This window comes from Gopherus flavomarginatus, chromosome 20, assembly GCF_025201925.1.
Source record: "Gopherus flavomarginatus isolate rGopFla2 chromosome 20, rGopFla2.mat.asm, whole genome shotgun sequence".
NCBI classification, from domain to species: Eukaryota; Metazoa; Chordata; order Testudines; family Testudinidae; genus Gopherus; species Gopherus flavomarginatus.
In genome coordinates this window covers 2,213,508-2,235,257 of record NC_066636.1, presented here as the reverse complement: position 1 = coordinate 2,235,257, position 21,750 = coordinate 2,213,508, and the positions used below count along the sequence as shown (strand labels likewise).

Below are 21,750 nucleotides of genomic sequence, written 5' to 3'. Positions count from 1 at the left end.
GCCCCTTGAGCGTGGGGTTTAATGCAGGGCACACCGGTGCATTGCACATTTCAGCTAAGAGACAAATCTGAGTTCTTGGCCTTTGTGGGCACTAGGGCCCTCCTGGTTCCCCCTCCTGTCCCAGACTCAGGACATGAACCCAGGCGTCCTGGCCAAAGCCCGGCTCCCAATTCCCTTCTGCTTCCCTAAACTGCCCAGTGCTGTTTCAGTTCTCGCTCACGCGCTGTCCTAAACCCCTGGAGGTGGCTGCATCTCAGCACCGAGGGGTCCCTGTATAAACAGTCCCTGGGCTCCACCCGAGAGGTGGCTGCATCTCAGCGCCAGGCAAGCGGTGTCTGTCTAGCCATTTGGGCTGTGAGTCAGGAACATCTCAGGCAAAAATAGGAACCAGAACTGTATGTGTGTGGTGGAGGGGGACAGACGGACTGGAATCCCCTAAATTAAGATGCCATGACAGCCCCACTGGGGTTAGATGGTGTGAAATATACCCCGCAGAGATGATGGGGGGCATTTTGTCGTTGCCAGCTATTTGGGGCACGGACCAGCTTTGGGGTTGGGGTTTGTTCAGTGGGTGGTGTCCGGGCGGGTGGGGAGGGGGAAGGACTGAGGCATCCCTACAGTCCCCCAAATGCCAAGCCATGCTGCCGTACAGCACCTGGCGCGCAGGGCCCTGGGGTGGCGGATTCCTAGCTGTGCTGCTGTACAGCCCCTGGCGCAGTGGCTCCCGTCGGTCTGAGGGTTACAAACCTAGCTGCTGCATTGGAAATAAAAGAGCTGTTTGCCCACATGCCCGCCTCGGCCTCTCTTACTTCCTTCTGAGCTCGCCTGCCTGGGGTCCAAAAATCCTCCCCTCTCCCCCTTCAGCAGCCCCCTTCCCCACACCAGCCCCCCCTCACCCCATAAAGGGCCCCTGCAGCCCCTTCCCCAGTCACCCCCAAAACCTGCTAGCCCACCCGCTCAGCTCCCCCTCCGCCACTCACTCCCATTGTCCCCCTGCATCCTGCCCCCTACTATGCCAGCTCCCTTCCCCATTCACAGCCCCCACACCCTTTCACCAAGGCCCCCTCAATCCCAGGGACACCCCCTTTTTCTACTCCCACTGCCCTGTTTCCTTCCCCCAACCCTAGGGGCTCTCCAGGGCTTCTGGGTCTGTGCCTCCCTTGGTGGAGCTCGGCCTGGCTCCTCGAAAGAGAAGGGAGGCCTGCGGGGCAGGGGATGCTGGAAAAGATAGGGGGCTGGCTGGGGGGATCAGCTTCAGGGAGTCTGAGAAGCCCCTCACCCCCCTGCTTCCACAGTTTCAGCATGGGGTTGGGTGGGAGGGCACCCCGAGAAATCACCAGTGCCCCCACACCAGGTCCCAGTGCCCCCCAGAGGTGGGGGGGGAAAGGTGGTGACAACTGACGCGCTTTAGTTCTTTAATTAGGAACAATCTAATTAGAACAAGACTCAGTTCACTCAGTGGGATGGGAGCCGGCGCCCCCTAGAGGGGAAAGGCCCTGTGCCCCCTAGAGGGGAGAGGCTCCATGCCCCACTCCCTGCCCTCCATGAGGCCGGGTAGGAGCTGGTCCCCCCCGCTCAGGCCGGGGTGAGGAAGCTGTCCAGGCTGTAGACGCCCAGGCCGGGCGGCTGGTTCCGGATCCGGTGCCAGAGGTAGCGGGGTAGGCGCTGGAAGCCCGCCCCACAGGGACAGTGGAAGCAGGAGGCCCCCGGGTGCCGCCCCCCATGGCGGCCCAGTGCCCGGCGCCCCTTCAGCGCCTCCCCACAGGCGGCACAAAGGAAGGCGGCGCCCTCCAGCTGCCAGAGCTGGTGCCGCAGGAGGTGGAGGAGGCCCCGGAAGGGCCGGCCGCAGCCGCATAGCCGGCGCCCTGGCCCCCGGCGGTGGGAGCGGAGCTGGGCCGCCCGGCCGTAGCATACCCCACAGTCCGGGCACCAGAAGTGTCGGCGCCTGCTGGCATCCAAAGAGCGCTCAGGCCCTGCAGTGCCAGGCTGGCCGGCCACCACCTCCTCCTGCCCACCAGCATCCGCCTCCAGCTCCACCACGATAAAGTCGTCCCCGGCCTCTGGTGCCAAGCCCCCTGGCCAGGGCTCCGCTGCCAGCCCACCGCCCGGTGCATACTCCAGCTCCAGCACCTGGGGCAGCTCGTCAGGGTGGGTGGGCACCAGGTGGAGGAGCAGGGGGGCCCGTGGAGAGGGGGGGAGTTTGAGCGGGCCTGGGGGGCAGCACTGTTGGTTGAGTGGCGGAAGGTAGCCCGTGAGCTGGAAAGCCGTGGGCTGAGCGTCTCCGGCCTCATCGGGAAGCTCCCTCACCATCTGGCTGCCCCACGGCACGAGCCCCTGGGGGTCAGGGAGCAACGGGACCAGGCGAAGGGTCACCGCATCCACCGCCGTGCTGAGGCCAGGCTCGGCTTCCAGGAACAAGGAAGGCGGGAGCTCCTCGGCCCGCAGGGGCATGGGGTGCAGGGGACTCACGCCAACTTGGCCTTCCAAGATGGCCACCGGCTCCTCAGCTCCCACCACCACGGTCCGGAAAGAGTGGAGAGGGCTGGCGCCCACCAGGCTAGCCAAGATGGCCGCCTCCTCCTTGAGGTGCGCCGGTGGTGGGGGACTCCCACCAAGAAGGCTCTCCAAGATGGCCGCTTGCTCCTCGGTATTGATGACCAGCGTCCTGAGAGGGCTCCCATCAATCTGGCCATCCAAGATGGCTGCCTGAAAGGTGCTCCCGCCAATTTGGCTGTCCAAGATGGCCGCCTGAAGCACGCTCCCGCTAACCTGGCCATTCATTGGCTGTGGCGGACTCATGACAACCTTGCTGTCCAAGATGTCCGCCCGCTCCTCATCCTCCATATTCATTGGCTGGGTAGGACTCATGCCAACTGGCCTAGGCAGGCTGAACTCCCGGCCCAGAGTCGGTCTACGCTGCCGGGTCCCTTTGGGCCCTTCTGTGCCCTGCTCCTTGCTCGCTGTCCGGGCCTCGGGCATCTGACGCCCCTTCGTCTGCCCCACACACCTCCCACCCTGCTGCTTCCTGAGGCCGGGCGAACCCTCCCAGCTGGGCGGCGGGCAAGGAACATCCCCAGAACCCGCCTGGTTCTTCCCGGCGCCCAGTGGCTGGTAGACGTAGGAGGTGAGGGAGCAAGGCCGGGCCCCCCGTCTCCGCTGCACCCAGATGCCTGCCTGCGCCAGCTTGAGGTGCCACTTGACGTGTCTGGTGAAGCGGGGCTGGTGGGAGAATCTCTTTCCGCACTCTGGGCAGCGTTGCTTCCTCCGGGGCAGGGAGTGGGGCAGGGCTGGTCGGGGCCGCCGGGCCAGCTCCTGGGCATGCTCCTGGGCGTGCTGGAGGTAGTGCCACTCCTCCACGAAGACCTGGCAGCACTCCTGGCACTGGTAGGCCCCGCACGCCTGGGTCCCTGGGGCGGCGGCAGGCCCCGGGCGGAAGGGGACAATGATGTTCTCCAGAGGCAGGGATTTGGTGGTGAAGGGGGGAGCCAGCAGGTTTGGCGCCAGGGGCCGAGGTGGGCGCAAGGGGGGCAGGGAGGTGGGGGCGGTGGTCTCCCCGTCGTCATCGCTGCTGGAGACTTCCAGGCCTTCCCATGAGAGGCAGTTCTTAGCGTTCTCCTGGGGGGATGAAATGGGGGTAAGTTGGGGAGGGGGAAGCACCCCCACGCCACTCCCTGTGATACAGCACCCCCTACTGACACACTGGGGAATCGGGGCCAGCCCTGACTCAGGGTTCCCCACCTCCTGCAGCACAGTCCCCGTCTTGCTGCCGGGGGGGGCGGGGGCAGCCCTCACTGCCACGGGAAATCCCCCCATCTCACCCCCTGAAGCACATCAAGGTCTCTATGGAGTCCCCACACAATGAACAGGATGTGGAGTGAAGTTCTGAGTCCAGACCAAAACTACCCGCCCTAAAATGACAGTCACGTATGCAAAGTTCATGCACTTCCTGTCTCAAAGTGTTAAGCAGCCCCCCCGCCCCACTCCAGAGCAGCACATCTCAGGGCTGGGTGAGGGGTCTTGTATAAACAACCTCTGCCCTACCCCAGAGACAGCTGCATCTGCCGCCCAAGCCGGAGCACCCACTGCTCAGATACAAGTGCCGGGACGTACCAGCCGCAGCGGCAGCTCCTCCAACAGGCCATCTTCGGTCACTTCAATCTCGGCCCCAACCTCCATTGCCGGCACCGGGTCCATGGCTGCCTGGAAGCAAAGCAGGGAACACGCTCAGTGGATCGGCGGCAGCAGCACGCTGCGGCCTCCGCCACCTTGACAGGACTTCAAAAGTGCACAGCGGCCTGCTGCCTCCGGTGGGAGGGAGAAACTGAGGCATACAAGCAAGGATGTGCACATGGTCGCAGAGTATCTGTGGTGGAGTAGAGGATAGAACCCAGGAGTCCTGACTCCCAGGCCCTCTGCTCTAACCACTAGACCCCAGTCGCCTTCCAGAGCCAGGGAGAGAAGCCAGGAGTCCTGCGAAGGCTGGAGAAAGCAGACCTCAGTTTTCATGGGGACGGGGCTGGAGCGATGGGGAGTAAATTTCAGGCAACCTGGGAGAGAAGTGGGGTCTAGTGGGTAGAGCAGGGGCGGGGGGGGGCTGCCCAGGGCCTGTGCTGCCAACCTGGGGCTACTTGCCCGGCCTAGTGGTGCAGATACCCAGCCCAGGACCCGCTCGTGCATGGTCCTCGCTGGATCCCAAACACCCCGTGGGAGGGGGAGCAGCTCCTTCTCCAGCCCCTTCCCCAGCCCCAGCCTGTTAGCCCGGAAGCTGGCAGCGGGGGGGAGGGGCCACAGGGGGATGCTGGGAAATGTAGTTTCACCCCCCCATCAGCTGCGGCCTTTAAATGGCCCAGAGCTACGGAGTGGGAGGCGGGACAATATGGCCCGTTTGTCTGGAACAGGGAAGGTGCCTCTGCTGGTGGGGGTGGGGGGCTGTGCGGAGGGGGCCAGAGAGGGCTGGGGGTCAGTGCAGGGAGAGGGCTGGGGGTCAGTACGAGAAGGGGGGGCTGTGGGGGGCAGGAGGCAGTGCAGGGAGAGGGAGGGGGGCTGGGGGGCTGTGCGGAGGGGCCGCAGGAGACACGTGGGGGCGGGCGCGGTGCAGGACAGATCGGGGGGGGACACGGGGGGGCAGGCGGGTGCAGGACAGATCGGGGGGGCCCTGGGGGGGGCAGGCGGGAGCAGGACAGATCGGGGGGGCCCTGGGGGGGGCAGGCGGGCGCAGGACAGATCGGGGGGGGGACACGTGGGGGCGGGTTCAGGGACAGATCGGGGGGGACACGGGGGGGGCGGGCGCGGTGCAGGACAGATCGGGGGGGGACACGTGGGGGCGGGTGCAGGACAGATCGGGGGGGCCCTGGGGGGGGCAGGCGGGAGCAGGACAGATCGGGGGGGACACGGGGGGGCGGGCGGGTGCAGGACAGATCGGGGGGGCCCTGGGGGGCGCTGAGTCTTTCCCCGCCGGGCCCAGCCCGCGGGCGGGTCCCTGTTCGGGGTTGTTTGTCTCCGGCTAATTAGCGCCCCCAGCGCTGGGCGGGGGGGACTGAGGAGCCGGGTCCGACCCGAGCCGCACCGGGATCCAGGCTCCGCCCCCTCGGCCCCGCTCCGCTCCGGGAGCCACGCGGAGACCCAGGCGTCCCTGCGCATGCGCACCATTGTGTCTCCCCGCCCCCACTTCCAGCCTTGTTCTGTCTGGAGGCCACGCCCCTTAAGAGGGGTCTAGTCAACCAATGCCAGAGTAGTGCGCATGTGCCATCAGCGGCAGGCGCAGGCGTGAAGCCGCCATTTTGGACACGCCCCTTGCGCGCAAGCGCATTCCGAAACAACGGTGGCCGAGCAGGTTCGTTCCAAGCCGGCGCCTAGATGCTGTGTTCGCGCCGCCGGCCTTCCCCCGCAGTCTGTCCCGGCCGCTGCACGGTACCTCAGCCCCAGTGAGCCGCCCGGTATCCCTCCGCCGTTACCGGGGCGACAGCTCCGGCTTCTGCTCTCAGCAGCAGCGCTCAGGTACCGTTCCGCGGGGCGGGGTAAATAGCGCCGGGTGACGCGTCACACCCCCGGTATCCCTCCGAGGGGCGGGCGGTTGAGACAAGTTACCCAGTCCGGTATCCCTCCGCGGGTAGCTAGTTCTGGCTTCTCCTTACCTGGCGATTAATCCGCCCCGTGTGCAGTGCTGCGGTCCCTCTCACCGCAGCCCGGTGAGCCGCGCAGGGCATGACCTAGGGAGGTATCCCTCCGCGGGTGCGCACTCCACTGCCCTAGCCGTTTCCATTTGATATAGCGCCCCGTATCCCTCCGCGGGGTGAGGCCTCCCGTGCCCTGTATCCCTCCGCGGTCCATATAGCCCCAGGGTGATCCCTACCCCCGTATCCCTGTGTGGGCTATATAGCCCCGGGGACGGGGGAGTGATGTCTCACACACCCTGTATCCCTCCACGGTCCGTATAGCTCCCAGCTCGGCACCTCACATCTCTCCTGTATCCCTCCACGGTCCGTATAGCTCCCAGCCCGGCACCTCACGTCCCTCCTGTATCCCTCCATGGTCCGTATAGCTCCCAGCCCGGCACCTCACATCCCTCCGGTATCCCTCCACGGCCCGTATAGCTCCCAGCCCGGCACCTCACATCCCTCCGGTATCCCTCCACGGCCCGTATAGCTCCCAGCCCGGCACCTCACATCCCTCCTGTATCCCTCCACGGCCCGTATGGCTCCCAGCCCGGCACCTCACATCCCTCCTGTATCCCTCCACGGCCCGTATGGCTCCCAGCCCGGCACCTCACATCCCTCCTGTATCCCTCCACGGCCCGTATGGCTCCCAGCCCGGCACCTCACATCCCTCCGGTATCCCTCCACGGCCCGTATGGCTCCCAGCCCGGCACCTCACATCCCCCCTGTATCCCTCCACGGCCCGTATGGCTCCCAGCCCGGCACCTCACATCCCCCCTGTATCCCTCCACGGCCCGTATGGCTCCCAGCCCGGCACCTCACATCCCCCCTGTATCCCTCCACGGCCCGTATGGCTCCCAGCCCGGCACCTCACATCCCCCCTGTATCCCTCCACGGCCCGTATGGCTCCCAGCCCGGCACCTCACATCCCCCCTGTATCCCTCCACGGCCCGTATGGCTCCCAGCCCGGCACCTCACATCCCTCCTGTATCCCTCCACGGCCCGTATGGCTCCCAGCCCGGCACCTCACATCCCTCCGGTATCCCTCCGCGGCCCGTATGGCTCCCAGCCCGGCACCTCACATCCCTCCTGTATCCCTCCGCGGTCCGTATAGCTCCCAGCCCGGCACCTCACATCCCTCCGGTATCCCTCCACGGCCCGTATGGCTCCCAGCCCGGCACCTCACATCCCTCCTGTATCCCTCCACGGTCCGTATGGCTCCCAGCCCGGCACCTCACATCCCTCCGGTATCCCTCCACGGCCCGTATGGCTCCCAGCCCGGCACCTCACATCCCTCCGGTATCCCTCCACGGCCCGTATGGCTCCCAGCCCGGCACCTCACATCCCCCCTGTATCCCTCCACGGCCCGTATGGCTCCCAGCCCGGCACCTCACATCCCCCCTGTATCCCTCCACGGCCCGTATGGCTCCCAGCCCGGCACCTCACATCCCCCCTGTATCCCTCCACGGCCCGTATGGCTCCCAGCCCGGCACCTCACATCCCCCCTGTATCCCTCCACGGCCCGTATGGCTCCCAGCCCGGCACCTCACATCCCCCCTGTATCCCTCCACGGCCCGTATGGCTCCCAGCCCGGCACCTCACATCCCTCCTGTATCCCTCCACGGCCCGTATGGCTCCCAGCCCGGCACCTCACATCCCTCCGGTATCCCTCCACGGCCCGTATGGCTCCCAGCCCGGCACCTCACACCTCTCGTGTATCCCTCCACGGCCCGTATGGCTCCCAGCCCGGCACCTCACATCCCTCCGGTATCCCTCCACGGCCCGTATGGCTCCCAGCCCGGCACCTCACATCCCCCCGGTATCCCTCCACGGCCCGTATGGCTCCCAGCCCGGCACCTCACATCCCTCCTGTATCCCTCCACGGCCCGTATGGCTCCCAGCCCGGCACCTCACATCCCTCCTGTATCCCTCCACGGCCCGTATGGCTCCCAGCCCGGCACCTCACATCCCCCCTGTATCCCTCCACGGCCCGTATGGCTCCCAGCCCGGCACCTCACATCCCCCCTGTATCCCTCCACGGCCCGTATGGCTCCCAGCCCGGCACCTCACATCCCCCCTGTATCCCTCCACGGCCCGTATGGCTCCCAGCCCGGCACCTCACATCCCCCCTGTATCCCTCCACGGCCCGTATGGCTCCCAGCCCGGCACCTCACATCCCCCCTGTATCCCTCCACGGCCCGTATGGCTCCCAGCCCGGCACCTCACATCCCCCCTGTATCCCTCCACGGCCCGTATGGCTCCCAGCCCGGCACCTCACATCCCCCCTGTATCCCTCCACGGCCCGTATGGCTCCCAGCCCGGCACCTCACATCCCCCCTGTATCCCTCCACGGCCCGTATGGCTCCCAGCCCGGCACCTCACATCCCCCCTGTATCCCTCCACGGCCCGTATGGCTCCCAGCCCGGCACCTCACATCCCCCCTGTATCCCTCCACGGCCCGTATGGCTCCCAGCCCGGCACCTCACATCCCCCCTGTATCCCTCCACGGCCCGTATGGCTCCCAGCCCGGCACCTCACATCCCCCCTGTATCCCTCCACGGCCCGTATGGCTCCCAGCCCGGCACCTCACATCCCCCCTGTATCCCTCCACGGCCCGTATGGCTCCCAGCCCGGCACCTCACATCCCCCCTGTATCCCTCCACGGCCCGTATGGCTCCCAGCCCGGCACCTCACATCCCCCCTGTATCCCTCCACGGCCCGTATGGCTCCCAGCCCGGCACCTCACATCCCCCCTGTATCCCTCCACGGCCCGTATGGCTCCCAGCCCGGCACCTCACATCCCCCCTGTATCCCTCCACGGCCCGTATGGCTCCCAGCCCGGCACCTCACATCCCCCCTGTATCCCTCCACGGCCCGTATGGCTCCCAGCCCGGCACCTCACATCCCCCCTGTATCCCTCCACGGCCCGTATGGCTCCCAGCCCGGCACCTCACATCCCCCCTGTATCCCTCCGCGGCCCGTATGGCTCCCAGCCCGGCACCTCACATCCCCCCTGTATCCCTCCGCGGCCCGTATGGCTCCCAGCCCGGCACCTCACATCCCCCCTGTATCCCTCCGCGGCCCGTATGGCTCCCAGCCCGGCACCTCACATCCCCCCTGTATCCCTCCGCGGCCCGTATGGCTCCCAGCCCGGCACCTCACATCCCCCCTGTATCCCTCCACGGCCCGTATGGCTCCCAGCCCGGCACCTCACATCCCCCCTGTATCCCTCCACGGCCCGTATGGCTCCCAGCCCGGCACCTCACATCCCCCCTGTATCCCTCCACGGCCCGTATGGCTCCCAGCCCGGCACCTCACATCCCCCCTGTATCCCTCCACGGCCCGTATGGCTCCCAGCCCGGCACCTCACATCCCCCCTGTATCCCTCCACGGCCCGTATGGCTCCCAGCCCGGCACCTCACATCCCCCCTGTATCCCTCCACGGCCCGTATGGCTCCCAGCCCGGCACCTCACATCCCCCCTGTATCCCTCCACGGCCCGTATGGCTCCCAGCCCGGCACCTCACATCCCCCCTGTATCCCTCCACGGCCCGTATGGCTCCCAGCCCGGCACCTCACATCCCCCCTGTATCCCTCCACGGCCCGTATGGCTCCCAGCCCGGCACCTCACATCCCTCCTGTATCCCTCCACGGCCCGTATGGCTCCCAGCCCGGCACCTCACATCCCTCCTGTATCCCTCCACGGCCCGTATGGCTCCCAGCTTGGCACCTCACATCCCTCCTGTATCCCTCCACGGTCCGTATGGCTCCCAGCTTGGCACCTCACATCCCTCCTGTATCCCTCCACGGTCCGTATGGCTCCCAGCTTGGCACCTCACATCTCTCCTGTATCCCTCCACGGTCCGTATGGCTCCCAGCTTGGCACCTCACATCTCTCCTGTATCCCTCCACAGTCCGCATAGCCCCAGATGTGATGCCCCCCGTATCCATCTGTGGGCAGTATAGCCCGGGGGGGTCACTGCCTGCCCCCATATTCCTCCGCAGGCCGTGTAATCCCATAACATCTTATCCCTCCACAGGGTATATAATCCCAGTGGTGCCCCCTTGGGATGGGGTCATAACCCTGGTGCCCAGAATCCCTCAGCTGAGCAGGACGAATCGCAGCAACCTCCTGCCCCGTATCCATCCGCAGGGCTGCTACCCCCATGGGTCTGATAACACCCCAGAATCTTAAGAGCAGGTTAAATATCTCTCCACCCCGTGGGTTAAATAGTTCCCCACACACGGGCTGGGACATGGGGTGCGGCTTGACGTGGTTTCCAACATATCCAGGGTTTGCAGTTTGGTTCAATGGCTCTCGGCCCCCCTCTGCCCCCACCCATGCATCTTGTCAACTTTTCTCCATGGTATCCCTCCACCATGCTGGCAAAGTAGTCCCGTGGCTGGCCGCTGCGCAGATTAAGTAGTTTCCTGTCCTGGTTTGCTCCTCCACTGGGCTGGGTAAATAGTCCCTGGTGGTTCACCACCTCTCCAGTATCTCTCTGCCCTTCTGTGCTAGTGTCCTTCTGCCAGGCAGGGTAAATAGTGCGGAGAAAATAGGCCCCATCTTCCCCGTGGTGTCTTTCTCTTGCTGGTTAAATAACCCCGGTGCCCTTCCACCATGTCGAGTAAATAGACCCCAGTGATGGTGTCTCTTCTGTGATATCCCACCGCAGTGGGGAGAAATAGTCCCCAAGAGTGTGCCTCGGTGTCCATCTGCCATACCAGGGAAATAGTCCCTAATGCCCTCTTTGTATGGTATCCCTCCACCCCACTGGGGAAATAATGCCCTGGTGCTGTCACATTCTCCCCCTTCCTCCCCCCGCGCCGTGTCCCTCCGCCGCAGCGCTGGGCTTGACGTGACTCTTGCCCCCCGCAGGTGGTGGCCATGTCGGACTCCGGGCACAGCCAGCCCGGCCTGTACGGCCCCGACCGCCGGCGCCGCTGGAACCGTGACAAGGAGCTGGGCCCCCCGGGCGGCCCCCAGAGCCTGTCGGGGCCGGGCCGGGAGCGTGACTATGGCCCCTGGGACCGCGAGCGCCGGGTGAGTGACAGGGCAGGGGAGGGACTGCGGGGTGGGGAAGAGGCCACGTGGGGAGCCCCCTCTCACTCCTCTCTGATTTCTTCCCCAGGAGCCCACGGAGGAGCCGGTCGGGTCCATGATGCAGAAGACACCCATCATCCTGGCCAAGCCGCCCGCTGAGAGGGTAAGACCCACATGGGAAGGATGCTGCCCCCTCGGGCCTGTCACACCCACCCTGTGTGTGTGTGACCCCCACCAACAGTGGGGATTGAACCTACCACCAGCAGTGCCAGCCCACAGGACTCTGCTGCTTCAGCTAAAGGAGTGGCTTCGTCAGTAGGCAGCTGTAATAGAGCTGGTATCCTCCACGTGAAACTAAAGGAGTTACTCTGTCAGCAGGCAGCAGCAGTAGGCTATTAGCTACTATACAGAGCAGCCGCCAAGCAAGGGTGTCTCACCACCGCTTCTTAACCATTTGCAGGATATGTGAGTCCAGTAAGAGTAGGAGCTGGGCAGACCATGGTCAGGACTCCTGGGTTCTATCCCAGCTCTGAGTGGGGAGTGGGGTCTAGTGCTTAGAGCAGGGCGGGTGAGAGTCAGGACTCCTGGGTTCTGCCCTCAGCTTGAGGATGAGACATGAGGTCTCTACCAGCCTCATTCTCCCCACAGTCCAAGCTGGCCCCTGCCCCAGCTCCAGCCCCACCTGCCACTGCCCCACCTCCCATGGAGAAGCCCATCGTGCTGATGAAGTCACGGGAGGAAGGCAAAGGCCCAGTGGGGGTGTCGGAGGGGGCTGCCCAGCTCCCCACAGCTGCTGCCAAGGGGGAGAAGGAGGGACAGCGCCCCACGCAACCCGTCTACCAGATCCAGAACCGGGGCATGGGATCCGCTGCATCCAGCAGCACCATGGACCGTGAGTACCCGCTGCGGGGGCGGGGCTAGGAGGAAGGGGAGGAGGAGGAGGAGGAAGGGGCAGGGGACTGTAGCCCCAGGGAGGTGGGATGTGGGAAGAGAACCAGGTGCCCTTTAATATGCATGTAGTTATCCATGCGCACTACGAGATGGCAGCCAACCCCTCCCTGCTGGGCTGTGGGGCCAGCCTCCAGGCAGCTGGGGGGGAAGGGCTGGGAGCCAGGACGCCTGGGTTCTCTCTCCAGTGGGTTAGAGCAGCAGGTAGCTAAGCCCCTGGTTGGGCTGTCAGCCTCTCTGAGCCCTGTCTCTCTGTTCCTCCGCCAGCCGTGGTGGGCCAGGCAAAGCTGCTGGCCCCGGAGAAGATGAAGCACAGCATCAAGCTGGTGGACGATCAGATGAACTGGTGTGACAGCGCCATCGAGGTACCTGGCCCCGGGACGCCCCCCACCCCACAGAGATCCTCCCAGCGACCCCCTGCCCTCCCCGGGCCCTGCTAGTGAGGCCAGATCAGAACTGGCAACCCCTAGCAGAGAGGCCCTGAGCCCCATTCCCTGCCCACCCCGAGCTAGCCAGATCCTGTCCTGGGACTAGATAGGAGCTGGTGCCCCCTAGAGGGGAAAGGCCCCATTTCCCCGCCCCTTGAGCCTGCTGGTCCCTGCTCTTGTACTGCTGCTCCACAGGACTCCTGGGTTCTCAGGGAGCCGGCTGTCACAGAGCTCTCTCTCCTCGGCAGTACCTGCTGGACCAGACCGACGTGCTGGTGGTCGGGGTGCTGGGATTACAGGGCACCGGCAAATCCATGCTGATGTCTCTGCTGTCGGCTAACCAGCCTGAAGAAGATCAAAGGTATGTGGGGTGGGAGGGGGCTTGCACGGGGTCTGACATGTTCATGGGGAAATGGGCGTGAATGCTGAGTGGCTGGGGCATGAGGGGAAAGGGGGAAGTTGGGGTGGGATGGAAGGTGGGCAGTGGATGTGGGTCCTGGAGGGGGCACAGCAGTAAGGGCAGTGGCAAGTGTTTGAGAAGAAGGTGGGATATTGGGGGACATTGGGGAGGTGGGATGTTGAAGGTTGTTGGGTGGAGGATGGGCCTCAAGAAGCAGGTCAAGGGGACACATATTCCCCCCCCAATCCCTACTGACTCTTCTCTTCCCCCCCCCTCCCCCATCCCAGGGCCTACGTGTTCCGCACCCAGAGCCAGGAGATCAAGGAGCGCGGGGGGAACCAGACCAGCGGCATCGACTTCTTCATCACCCAGGAGCGCATCATCTTCCTCGACACCCAGGTCCCTGCCCGCCCCCTTCTCCAGGGGGCACACCCCTCTGGTGGCAATGGGCATGGAGATCCTGGTGCAATACCACCTCTGCCGAAGCTGGTCTGTGCCAGCCCAGCTTGTTACCCTGATGAGCTTGGCTCTCAGGGCTGATGCCTTGTGCCGGACGAGGCTCCCTGGGCTGGGAGCAGTAGAGGGTCTATGTGGCACATTGGTCGATGGGGGCTGATTGGTGGCAGGGTGGGGCTGGCTGGCTCTCTAGCAATGGGGGATCTCTACGGGCTGTGGGTGGATTCCCTCATTGGCCAAGGCAGGGATACAGTGAGGTGATTCCCTCTCGGTATGTGTGTCGCCCCCTGCTGGTGGGGACGAGCCCTGCTCCGTGTGTGTGTCACTGTGAGCACCTCGCACGGCTCGGGACAGTCAGACACTGTAACGCTCCCTGCCCCGTGTCTCCCTCCAGCCGATTCTCAGCCCTTCCATCCTGGACCATCTCATCAACAACGACCGCAAGCTGCCCCCCGAGTACAACCTGCCCCACACCTACGTGGAGATGCAGGTAGGCTGCTGCCCCCCACCTCCCATCCGGCCCCAGGGCGTGGGACTGACTGGCTCTGGGGAACGGGACAGGGGGCCTTGCCCATCTAGGGGACGCTAGCTCTGATCCAGCCCCAGGGTAGGGGGGATGGAGGTGGTGGGTAGTGGGATACACTGCACTGATTGGTTGCTACTATTTGGGGGGAGGAGGGACATTCGCTTTGCTGGCCGGGTCCTGGGGGGACCCCATCCCAGAGACTCCTCGTTTGACAGCTCTCTGCTCCCTGCAGTCCCTGCAGATCGCAGCCTTCCTCTTCACCGTCTGCCACGTGGTCATCGTGGTGCAGGACTGGTTCACCGACCTCAGTCTGTACAGGTGAGCAGGGCCCTAGCAGGGTGGGGGGTGGGGCATGGGGCCTTTCCCCTCTGGGGTCGCTAGCTCCCATTCAGCCCCAGGGCTGGGACTGCCTTGCTCAGGAGGGTGGGGAATGGGACACGGGGTCTTTCCACCTGGGGGCACTGGCTTCCATTCATCCCCAGGGCTGGGACTGGCTGGCTTGGGGCAGGGGGATGGGAAATGGGGCATGGGGTCTTTCCACCTGGGGGGCACTGGCTTCCATTCATCCCCAGGGCTGGGACTGGCTGGCTTGGGCGGGGATCAGGAAATGGGGTACAGAGTCTTTCCCCTCTAGGGGGTACTGGCTCTGAGCAGGCCCCAGGCTGTTTTGGGGGATGGGCTCCGGGCTCAGCAATTCATGTGTGAATCAAATTTGCCAGGTCTCAGCCCCGTTCCCAGCAGGGACAGGGGACCTCCCCTTCCCCTCCCACAGGCACTAAATGGCCCCAGGACCCCCCAGCTCCCCACTAACCGCAGCTCCCTGTGTCCCCACGGCAGGTTCCTGCAGACGGCCGAGATGGTGAAACCCTCCACGCCCTCCCCCAGCCACGAATCCACCGGCTCCTCGGGTGCCGACGAGGGCACGGAGTATTATCCCCACGTCGGTGAGCAGCTGCTGCCCCCTGCAGCACAGCGCCCCCTAGTGCCAGCCTGGGGCATTGGGACCAGCCCTGACTGCCAAGGGAGAGACCCCCTACCCCGCCCCCTGCAGCACAGCGCCCCCTAGTGCCAGCCTGGGATATTGGGACCAGCCCTGACTGCCAAGGGAGAGACCCCCCATCCTGCTCCCTGCAGCGCAGCGCCCCCTAGTGCTGCACTGGGGTATCGGGGCCAGCCCCGACTGCCAGGGGAGAGCCCCCACCCTGCTCACATAGCACAGTGCCCCCTAGCGCTCCATTGGTTATTTGGGGCCAGGTTATTCTAGCAGGGGTTGGTCTGTGCTGTGATGTCCAGGCTAAATTTCCACCCCCCCACCCCCCTCCGGCATCTCTGCTCCTCGCTCCAGTTTTCCTGCAGAACAAGGCCAAGCGGGAGAATTTCTGTCCCCGGAACCTGAAGCAGATGCACGTGGTTATCGATAAAATCATGATGCACTCGCACCTGAAATACAAGGGTAAGTCTTCCGCACTGGCTCCCCCCATGTGGGGGTGGGGTGAACGGGGCCCCGGACACCTGGGTTCCAGGATGCAGAACTAACGGCCCAGTTCCTGCAGGAGAAAGTGCTGGGGGGGGTTGGATTGACCAGGAATGGCTGGAAGCTTGGGTGTGATTCTCACCTCAAAAGTAACACAGCGCCCCCTAGTGCTGTGCTGGGGCATTGGGGCCAGCCCTGCCTGCCAGGGGAGAGCCCCCACCCCATCCCCGCAGCACAGCGCCCCCTAGTGCTGTGCTGGGGCATTGGGGCCAGCCCTGCCTGCCACGGGAGAGCCCCCACCCCGCCCCCTGCAGCACAGCGCCCCCTAGTGCTGTGCTGGGGCCTGCCAGGGGAGAGCCCCCACCCCGTCCCCGCAGCACAGCGCCCCCTAGTGCTGCGCTGGGGCATTGGGGCCAGCCCTGCCTGCCAGGGGCGAGCCCCCACCCCGTCCCCGCAGCACAGCGCCCCCTAGTGCTGCGCTGGGGCATTGGGGCCAGCCCTGCCTGCCAGGGGAGAGCCCCCACCCCGTCCCCACAGCACAGCGCCCCCTAGTGCCACGCTGCGGCCAGCTGGCCCGTGTCTCTGTCTCTCAGGCACTCTCTCCATGCTGGAATGTAACATCTTCCCTGGCCTCCCCTACGACTACCTGGACATGGAGGTGAATCTCTTCCTCCTGCCGTTCGCGGACAGTGACGCCGACGACACTTTCCCCAGAGCAGGTAGGGAGTTGGGATCCCGCCCCCAGAGTCCTCCTACCCTGCCGTCCCTCTGTGCCGCCCTAGGTGGCGCTGTGTGTATTCCTTCCCCTGGGCTGGGGTGCAGGCATCTGCAGTCCTGGGGCGTGGCCTCTAGGGCGGTGCTGTCCTATGCCCCCTTGCGGTCCCTGAGCACGGCCCCTAGGGCAGTGCCCTCCTCTGCCCCCCTGCAGTCCTCGGGGCAGCCCTGTTTTCATTCTCTCCCTCCTTGTGCTTGCAGCTCCTGGGGGCGGCCCCCTCTTCTCCCTGCTGCCCGGGTACAAGGGGCACCCCAGCTTCCAGACGCTCATGGCCAAGCTGCGCAGCCAGATCATGTCTATGGCGCGGCCCCAGCTCTCCCACACCATCCTGACCGAGAAGAACTGGTGAGGGGCCGGATACAGCCCAGGGAGCAGGGGACTATGGGTAGGCAAGTTGGGTAGGAGATTGTGGAGCAAAGGATTATGGGTAAGTAGGTTTGGGGATGTACTATAGGGGGTGGGCTGGGGGCTCTGCTGTCACAGTTAGGTCTGGCCCCGCTGTCATAGGGGGCATTGTGCGGCTGGGGGCGGAGTTTCTCTCCCCTGGCAGGCAGGGCTGGCCCCGATGTCGTAGGGGGCATTGTGCGGCTGGGAGTGGGGGGCTCTCCCCTGGCAGGCAGGGCTGGCCCCGATGTCGTAGAGGGCATTGTGCGGCTAGGTGGGGGTGTCTCTCCCCTGGCAGGCAGCGCTGGCCCCTATGTCGTAGGGTCATTGTGCGGCTGGGAGGGCGGAGGAGCTCTCCCCTGGCAGGCAGGGCTGGCCCCGATGTCGTAGGGGGCATTGTGCGGCTGCGGGGGGGTGTCTCTCCCCTGGGAGGCAGGGCTGGCCCCTATGTCGTAGGGGGCATTGTGCGGCTGGGAGGGCGGAGGGGCTCTCCCCTGGCAGGCAGGGCTGGCCCCGATGTCGTAGGGGGCATTGTGCGGCTGGGAGTGGGGGGGGCTCTCCCCTGGCAGGCAGGGCTGGCCCCGATGTCGTAGGGGGCATTGTGCGGCTGGGAGTAGGGGGCTCTCCCCTGGCAGGCAGGGCTGGCCCCGATGTCGTAGGGGGCATTGTGCGGCTGGGAGTGGGGAGGGGCTCTCCCCTGGGAGGCAGCGCTGGCCCCGATGTCGTAGGGGGCATTGTGCGGCTGGGAGTGGGGGGCTCTCCCCTGGCAGGCAGGGCTGGCCCCGATGTCGTAGGGGGCATTGTGCGGCTGGGAGTGGGGGGCTCTCCCCTGCCAGGCAGGTCTGGCCTTCATATCCTCAGGGATGCTGTGCTGCAGGGGGTGGGGGCTCTCCCCCAGCTCGGCGCTGACACACATGCTGTGCACCCCTCTCGGCAGGTTCCACTACGCGGCCCGGATCTGGGACGGGGTGAAGAAATCCTCGGCGCTCTCGGAGTACAGCCGCCTGCTGGCCTGAGCGACTGCTGCCCAAGAAGCTGCCGTGCTGGGGGGCCACACCAGGACCCCCGCCCTCTGCCTCCTGGGGCAGAAGGGGCCTGCTGGGCAGCCTGGAGGTGCTGTTTGGTTGCTGACTCCAGGCGCGGTGCGTGAGAGTCCGGGCGGGATGCCCCTCCTGGGCCACCATCCCACTCCCAGAGGCACTTGGGGCAGAGCTGTCCTGACCCCCCCAAGTCATGAGAGCTCCCCCAGCCAGACAGGGGTACTAGAGAGGAGGGAGTCCTTGACTCTCCCAGCCTGCCCAGGGCTGAGAATGCACCCCCCATGATGCCATGGGGCAGGATCGGGGCGGGGTGAACCATAGGGCAGGGCCATAGTCCTGAACCAGTGCCCCATGGAGCTGAGCCCTTCATCTCCTCCTCGCCCCCTTCCCTTCCTCCTTCCTTCCCCCCTTCATCTCTCCTTTTCCTCCATCCCTCCTTCCTTCTGTCCTTCCCCCCTTCATCTCTCCTCCTCTCCCCCTTCCACCCTTCCCTCCATCCCTCCTTCCTTCTCTCCATACCCCCCTCCATCTTCATCTCTCCCCCCTCCTTCTGTCCTATCCCCCCTCCTTCATCTCTCCTTCCCTCCCCCATATCTCATCCACACAGCCTTAGGGAAGAATCTTTCCTCTCCCCCATTCACACCCCCTTTGCCCTTCCCACTGTCCCTGCCGCCTGTGATGCTCTGACCCCATACTGGGGTCCCCCACAATCGCCATAGGGTCTCCCCTCTGTCTGTGAGGACCCTCCATGCTGTGCCTGCCCCCACCCCGACCCCCCACACCACCCCTGCTAATAAAGAGAGCTTCAAGCTGGGCACTGACTTTGTGGTGGATTTTGTTAACACCTGGAGAAGGTGCATTGGGGCAGAGCACCTCGTGCGGACCCCCCCATGCCACCCCCAGATCTGACCAACTGGCCCATCCACCTGGTATTGCACCTGCAAAGCAGAGCAACGGGCCCGTCTGCCCGGTGTCGGGCACCTGCGATGTGTCAGAGCAACGGCCGCGTCTACGCTGGTAGTGTGTTGAGTGGGGGCTCAGGTTAGGCCTTTGTGGAAAGATTGTGAAGTCAGTACTGTGTTCCCTCTCAAAGCCAGGGATAGAACCCAGGGGTCCTGGCTTCCCACCTCCTTCTCTTCTCTAACCACTGGAGTCCTGGCTCCTCCCCTCCCCGGCGTGCCCCAACTGTAACCACTAGACCCCACTCCCCTCCCACAGCCAGGGATGGAACCCCGGAGTCCTGGCTTCTCCCCTCCCCTGCCTGCAACCACTAAACCCCACTCCCCTCTCAAAGCCAGGGACAGAACCCAGGAGTCCTGGCTTCCCACACCCCTCCTCTAACTACTGGAGTCCTGGCTTCTCCCCTCCCCGGCCTCCCCAAATGTAACCACTAGACCCCATTTCCCTCCCAGAGCCAGGGATGGAACCCAGGAGTCCTGGCTTCTTCTCCACCCCACCCCCCCGCCCGCTGTAACCACTAGACCCCACTTCACTCACAGAGCCAGGGACAGAACCTGAGTCCTGGATCCCATTTTCTACCCCACCATCACAACTTTAAATTAAAAACTTAGTTTTTTGTTTTTTAATCAACCACCTGCCAAACAATCCCGTTTTGCTGAACCGTACGCTGATTGCACCAAAGCGAGGCTGATCGCAGACCAGGGGCGCTGAGCTCCCACAATCCTCCACGAGGAGCCGCAAGGAGCCCCCTGCAGGGCCCCAAAATAGCACCACAGCTCATGGCCTCCCATGACCCCCTGGTTTGCTTTCCCCCTCCATGGGGGTCACATGCTGCTCTGATACCAGCTGACTCCCCAGCCGGTGTCCATCAGCCCAACACCGATTTACTCCCTCTGAGGATCCAGCTCCGAAATCTCTCCTGCGTGGGGATTTCTGCCATGGCCGGTGGACCGGGGCTCCATGGTCCCTCTCTCAAACATCCGTCTCAAAGGCCTTGATGAGGACATTGTGGGCGTCCCTGGCGACTTCCTCGAGGAAGCTGTGGAGCATGTAATAGGTGGTTCCGAAGGAGATCCCCCCGGCCGCCATGGACCCAAACACTGGCACCGTGCTGGCCAGGTACTCTATGAACATCAGCGCTGCCCCTCCGGCTTTGGTCAGCAACTTCAGCACCAGGTCCCTGGAGATCTCCCTGGCCAGAGGTGACCTAATGGCCTCCTTGATGTCCTCCACGGGTTTGCCCACCTTCTCGGCCAGCTTGCAGAGCGACTCGTCGTCCAAGCCAAAGGTCTGGCGGTACTTGGAGAGAGTTTTGACCAGGATGGCCATGTCGCAGGCCACCGAGAGCCCCGGGATGGGGACAGCAGCCACGCCGCAGGAGATGATGGCCAGTTTCCAGATCTGCCTCTGCATGGCTTCCTTCTTCCTCTGCAGGATGCTCAGCGAAAGGTTGGGCAAAGCCAGGAGGAACGCGCGTCTCTTGTGAGCAGGCAGCTCCTTCTCCAAGGTCTCCTCCAGCGCCAGGAAGTCGTAGCTGCCCAGATGCCAGCTGGAGAGGAGGAAGACAGTTGGGGAAGGCACCCCTTGAGCAAGCAGCCGCCGGCAGCAGTCGTCCCGGATCTGCGTCAGGACCCCCTGCTCGCTGTAGCTCGCCGGTCGCCTTTTTCTGGCCGCATACAGGTCGGCGTCCACCTTGGAGCGCACGAAGTAGAAGCGCTTGCCCATCTTTTGGATCTCCCGGGCCAGCTGACCGTGGTTGGCTCGAAAGCGCTCGGAGGCGAGGAGGATGAAGAAATCATAGCGAGGGAAGCCCACCTGCTCCAGGTAGGTGTGGGACTGGAAGGCTGGAGTGCCAATGCCCGGTAGGTCCCACAGCGTCACGTTGGGGTGCGTGGGATGGGGATACGGCGTCGGCTCCGCGGTGATCTCCACCACCCCCGTGGGGGCCGCTCCCTCGTCATCGTCTCGCAGGCCGCGGACGGCGTTGACGAAGGAGGATTTGCCGGAGCCAGACTCCCCCGTCACAGCGATGTGCAGCTGGGTCTTCTCCAAGTCCTCCAGGCTCTCCAGGATCTTGGAAGCGGCCTCGTCCAGCCGGCCCCCTTCCAGGGCGTCTCTGATCTCCGCGATGTCTTCATCGGTGATGATGTCATACTCTTCCCTGAAGTCGGCAGGACGCCGCTCACTCTCTGGGGGGGTCTGATCAGCCATGGGGCTTGGGAGAGCGCTGGGGGGGGGCAGAGAGATGCAAAAGTGGGGGTTAATGTAGGGAAACAGGACATGCGGCCTTCCCCCCCCGGGAACGCCGGCTCCCATCCAGCCCCAGCTCGGGGACTGGCTGGCGCAGGGGGGCAGGGAATGGGGCATGGGGGCCTTTCCTCTAGGGGCGGCCGACCCCGTTTCAGCCCAGGGCAGGGGACTGGCTGGCTTGGGGGTGGGGGCAGGGAATGGGATCCCTCCTTCCCCTGGGGGGTTGGCAAAAGCCAGGAGCACAGGCCAGGGCACTGCTGGGCTGCGGTCTTCACCTGCCCCCACCCACATCGTCACCACATGTCTCCTGAACGTGGCCCCCATCCTTGGGGGTTCAGGCAGAAAGGGGGGGAAGGTTCCCCAGTTTCCACTCCCCCCCCAGCCATTCTGGGTCGGTCGCTCTGGCCACCCCATTTGGGGTGGTGGGAGGGGGGGTCTCCGCCCTGCTCTGATTCAGTCTGTCCCCATCTCTGTCTGCCCCCCGGCTCCCCCTCTGCCCCCCCGCTTCCACTTCCTCTGCCCCCGATTCCAGCCCTGGCTCCCCCTCCCTCTGCTCCCCATTCCGACCCCTTTACCCCCTGCCCCCCCCATTCTTCACCCTCTGCCCCCCGAGTCCACACCCGCGGCTCTCCCCTTGCATCCCCCCCACTTCCCTTCACTCTCCCCCCAGCCCCATTTCCTTCCCCCTCCCTCCGGCTGTCCCCCCCGGCTCCAGCTCCGGCTCCGGCTCCTTCCCGCCCCCCTCCCGCACCTTCCCGGCCGCCCCATCTGTCTCTGCCCCCGTCCCCGTGGTCACCTCCCGAGTGGGGCCAGATCCGCCCTTGTCCCACGCGTGCGCGACCCGCCGGCTGGAGGCTTTCACTTTCGTTTCCTCTGTGTGTGTGTGTGTGTGTGTTTGTGTGTGTGTCGCT

At 65.0% G+C, this 21,750-nt stretch overlaps 3 protein-coding genes across 5 annotated transcripts; 1 reads left to right on the top strand and 2 right to left on the bottom strand.

The window, feature by feature from the left end:
* Nucleotides 1-1,575: 1,575 nt before the first annotated feature.
* On the bottom strand, nucleotides 1,576-10,034 carry LOC127038351 (uncharacterized). The gene is made up of 6 exons (XM_050930935.1): nucleotides 9,781-10,034; nucleotides 8,013-8,116; nucleotides 6,557-6,816; nucleotides 6,135-6,504; nucleotides 4,111-4,200; nucleotides 1,576-3,615 (listed from the first exon to the last, which is right to left on the bottom strand). The coding sequence occupies exons 4-6, from the start codon at nucleotides 6,204-6,206 to the stop codon at nucleotides 1,576-1,578; spliced, it is 2,202 nt and encodes a 733-aa protein (XP_050786892.1). The 5' UTR covers nucleotides 6,207-6,504; nucleotides 6,557-6,816; nucleotides 8,013-8,116; nucleotides 9,781-10,034.
* Nucleotides 5,724-18,443, top strand: SMG9 (SMG9 nonsense mediated mRNA decay factor). Of its 2 annotated transcripts, none has more exons than XR_007770642.1 (14): nucleotides 5,724-5,997; nucleotides 11,034-11,198; nucleotides 11,287-11,361; nucleotides 11,847-12,090; nucleotides 12,414-12,511; nucleotides 12,823-12,935; nucleotides 13,262-13,373; nucleotides 13,825-13,920; nucleotides 14,189-14,274; nucleotides 14,794-14,900; nucleotides 15,302-15,409; nucleotides 16,024-16,149; nucleotides 16,406-16,632; nucleotides 17,527-18,443. XR_007770642.1 is itself a non-coding variant. In XM_050931084.1 (14 exons), the coding sequence occupies exons 2-14, from the start codon at nucleotides 11,043-11,045 to the stop codon at nucleotides 17,603-17,605; spliced, it is 1,545 nt and encodes a 514-aa protein (XP_050787041.1). In that variant the 5' UTR covers nucleotides 5,726-5,997; nucleotides 11,034-11,042; the 3' UTR covers nucleotides 17,606-18,443. The 2 variants fall into 2 exon arrangements, 1 of the variants encoding a protein (XP_050787041.1); XM_050931084.1 differs by having other exon boundaries at nucleotides 5,726-5,997; nucleotides 16,406-16,550.
* A 735-nt stretch (nucleotides 18,444-19,178) lies between these two features.
* LOC127038017 (interferon-inducible GTPase 5-like) lies at nucleotides 19,179-21,750 on the bottom strand. Of its 2 annotated transcripts, none has more exons than XM_050930340.1 (2): nucleotides 21,591-21,746; nucleotides 19,179-20,816 (listed from the first exon to the last, which is right to left on the bottom strand). In XM_050930340.1, exons 1-2 carry the CDS (start codon nucleotides 21,605-21,607, stop codon nucleotides 19,562-19,564), a joined length of 1,272 nt encoding a protein of 423 aa, XP_050786297.1. In that variant the 5' UTR covers nucleotides 21,608-21,746; the 3' UTR covers nucleotides 19,179-19,561. The 2 variants fall into 2 exon arrangements, with proteins under 2 accessions (XP_050786297.1, XP_050786298.1); XM_050930341.1 differs by having other exon boundaries at nucleotides 19,180-20,816; nucleotides 21,636-21,750.

Excerpts from the sequence above, each read along its gene's own strand:
- LOC127038351 (XM_050930935.1), bottom strand. The coding sequence starts at position 6,206 with ATGCCCTGCGCGGCTCACCGGGCTGCGGTGAGAGGGACCGCAGCACTG. Across the intron at positions 4,201-6,134 it reads CGGGGCGGATTAATCGCCAG|GCAGCCATGGACCCGGTGCC; the intron begins GTAAGGAGAAGC and ends CTTTGCTTCCAG. Across the intron at positions 3,616-4,110 it reads AGGAGCTGCCGCTGCGGCTG|GAGAACGCTAAGAACTGCCT; the intron begins GTACGTCCCGGC and ends TCATCCCCCCAG.
- SMG9 (XM_050931084.1), top strand. The coding sequence starts at position 11,043 with ATGTCGGACTCCGGGCACAGCCAGCCCGGCCTGTACGGCCCCGACCGC. Across the intron at positions 15,410-16,023 it reads CTCGCACCTGAAATACAAGG|GCACTCTCTCCATGCTGGAA; the intron begins GTAAGTCTTCCG and ends TCTGTCTCTCAG. Across the intron at positions 16,150-16,405 it reads CGACACTTTCCCCAGAGCAG|CTCCTGGGGGCGGCCCCCTC; the intron begins GTAGGGAGTTGG and ends TTGTGCTTGCAG.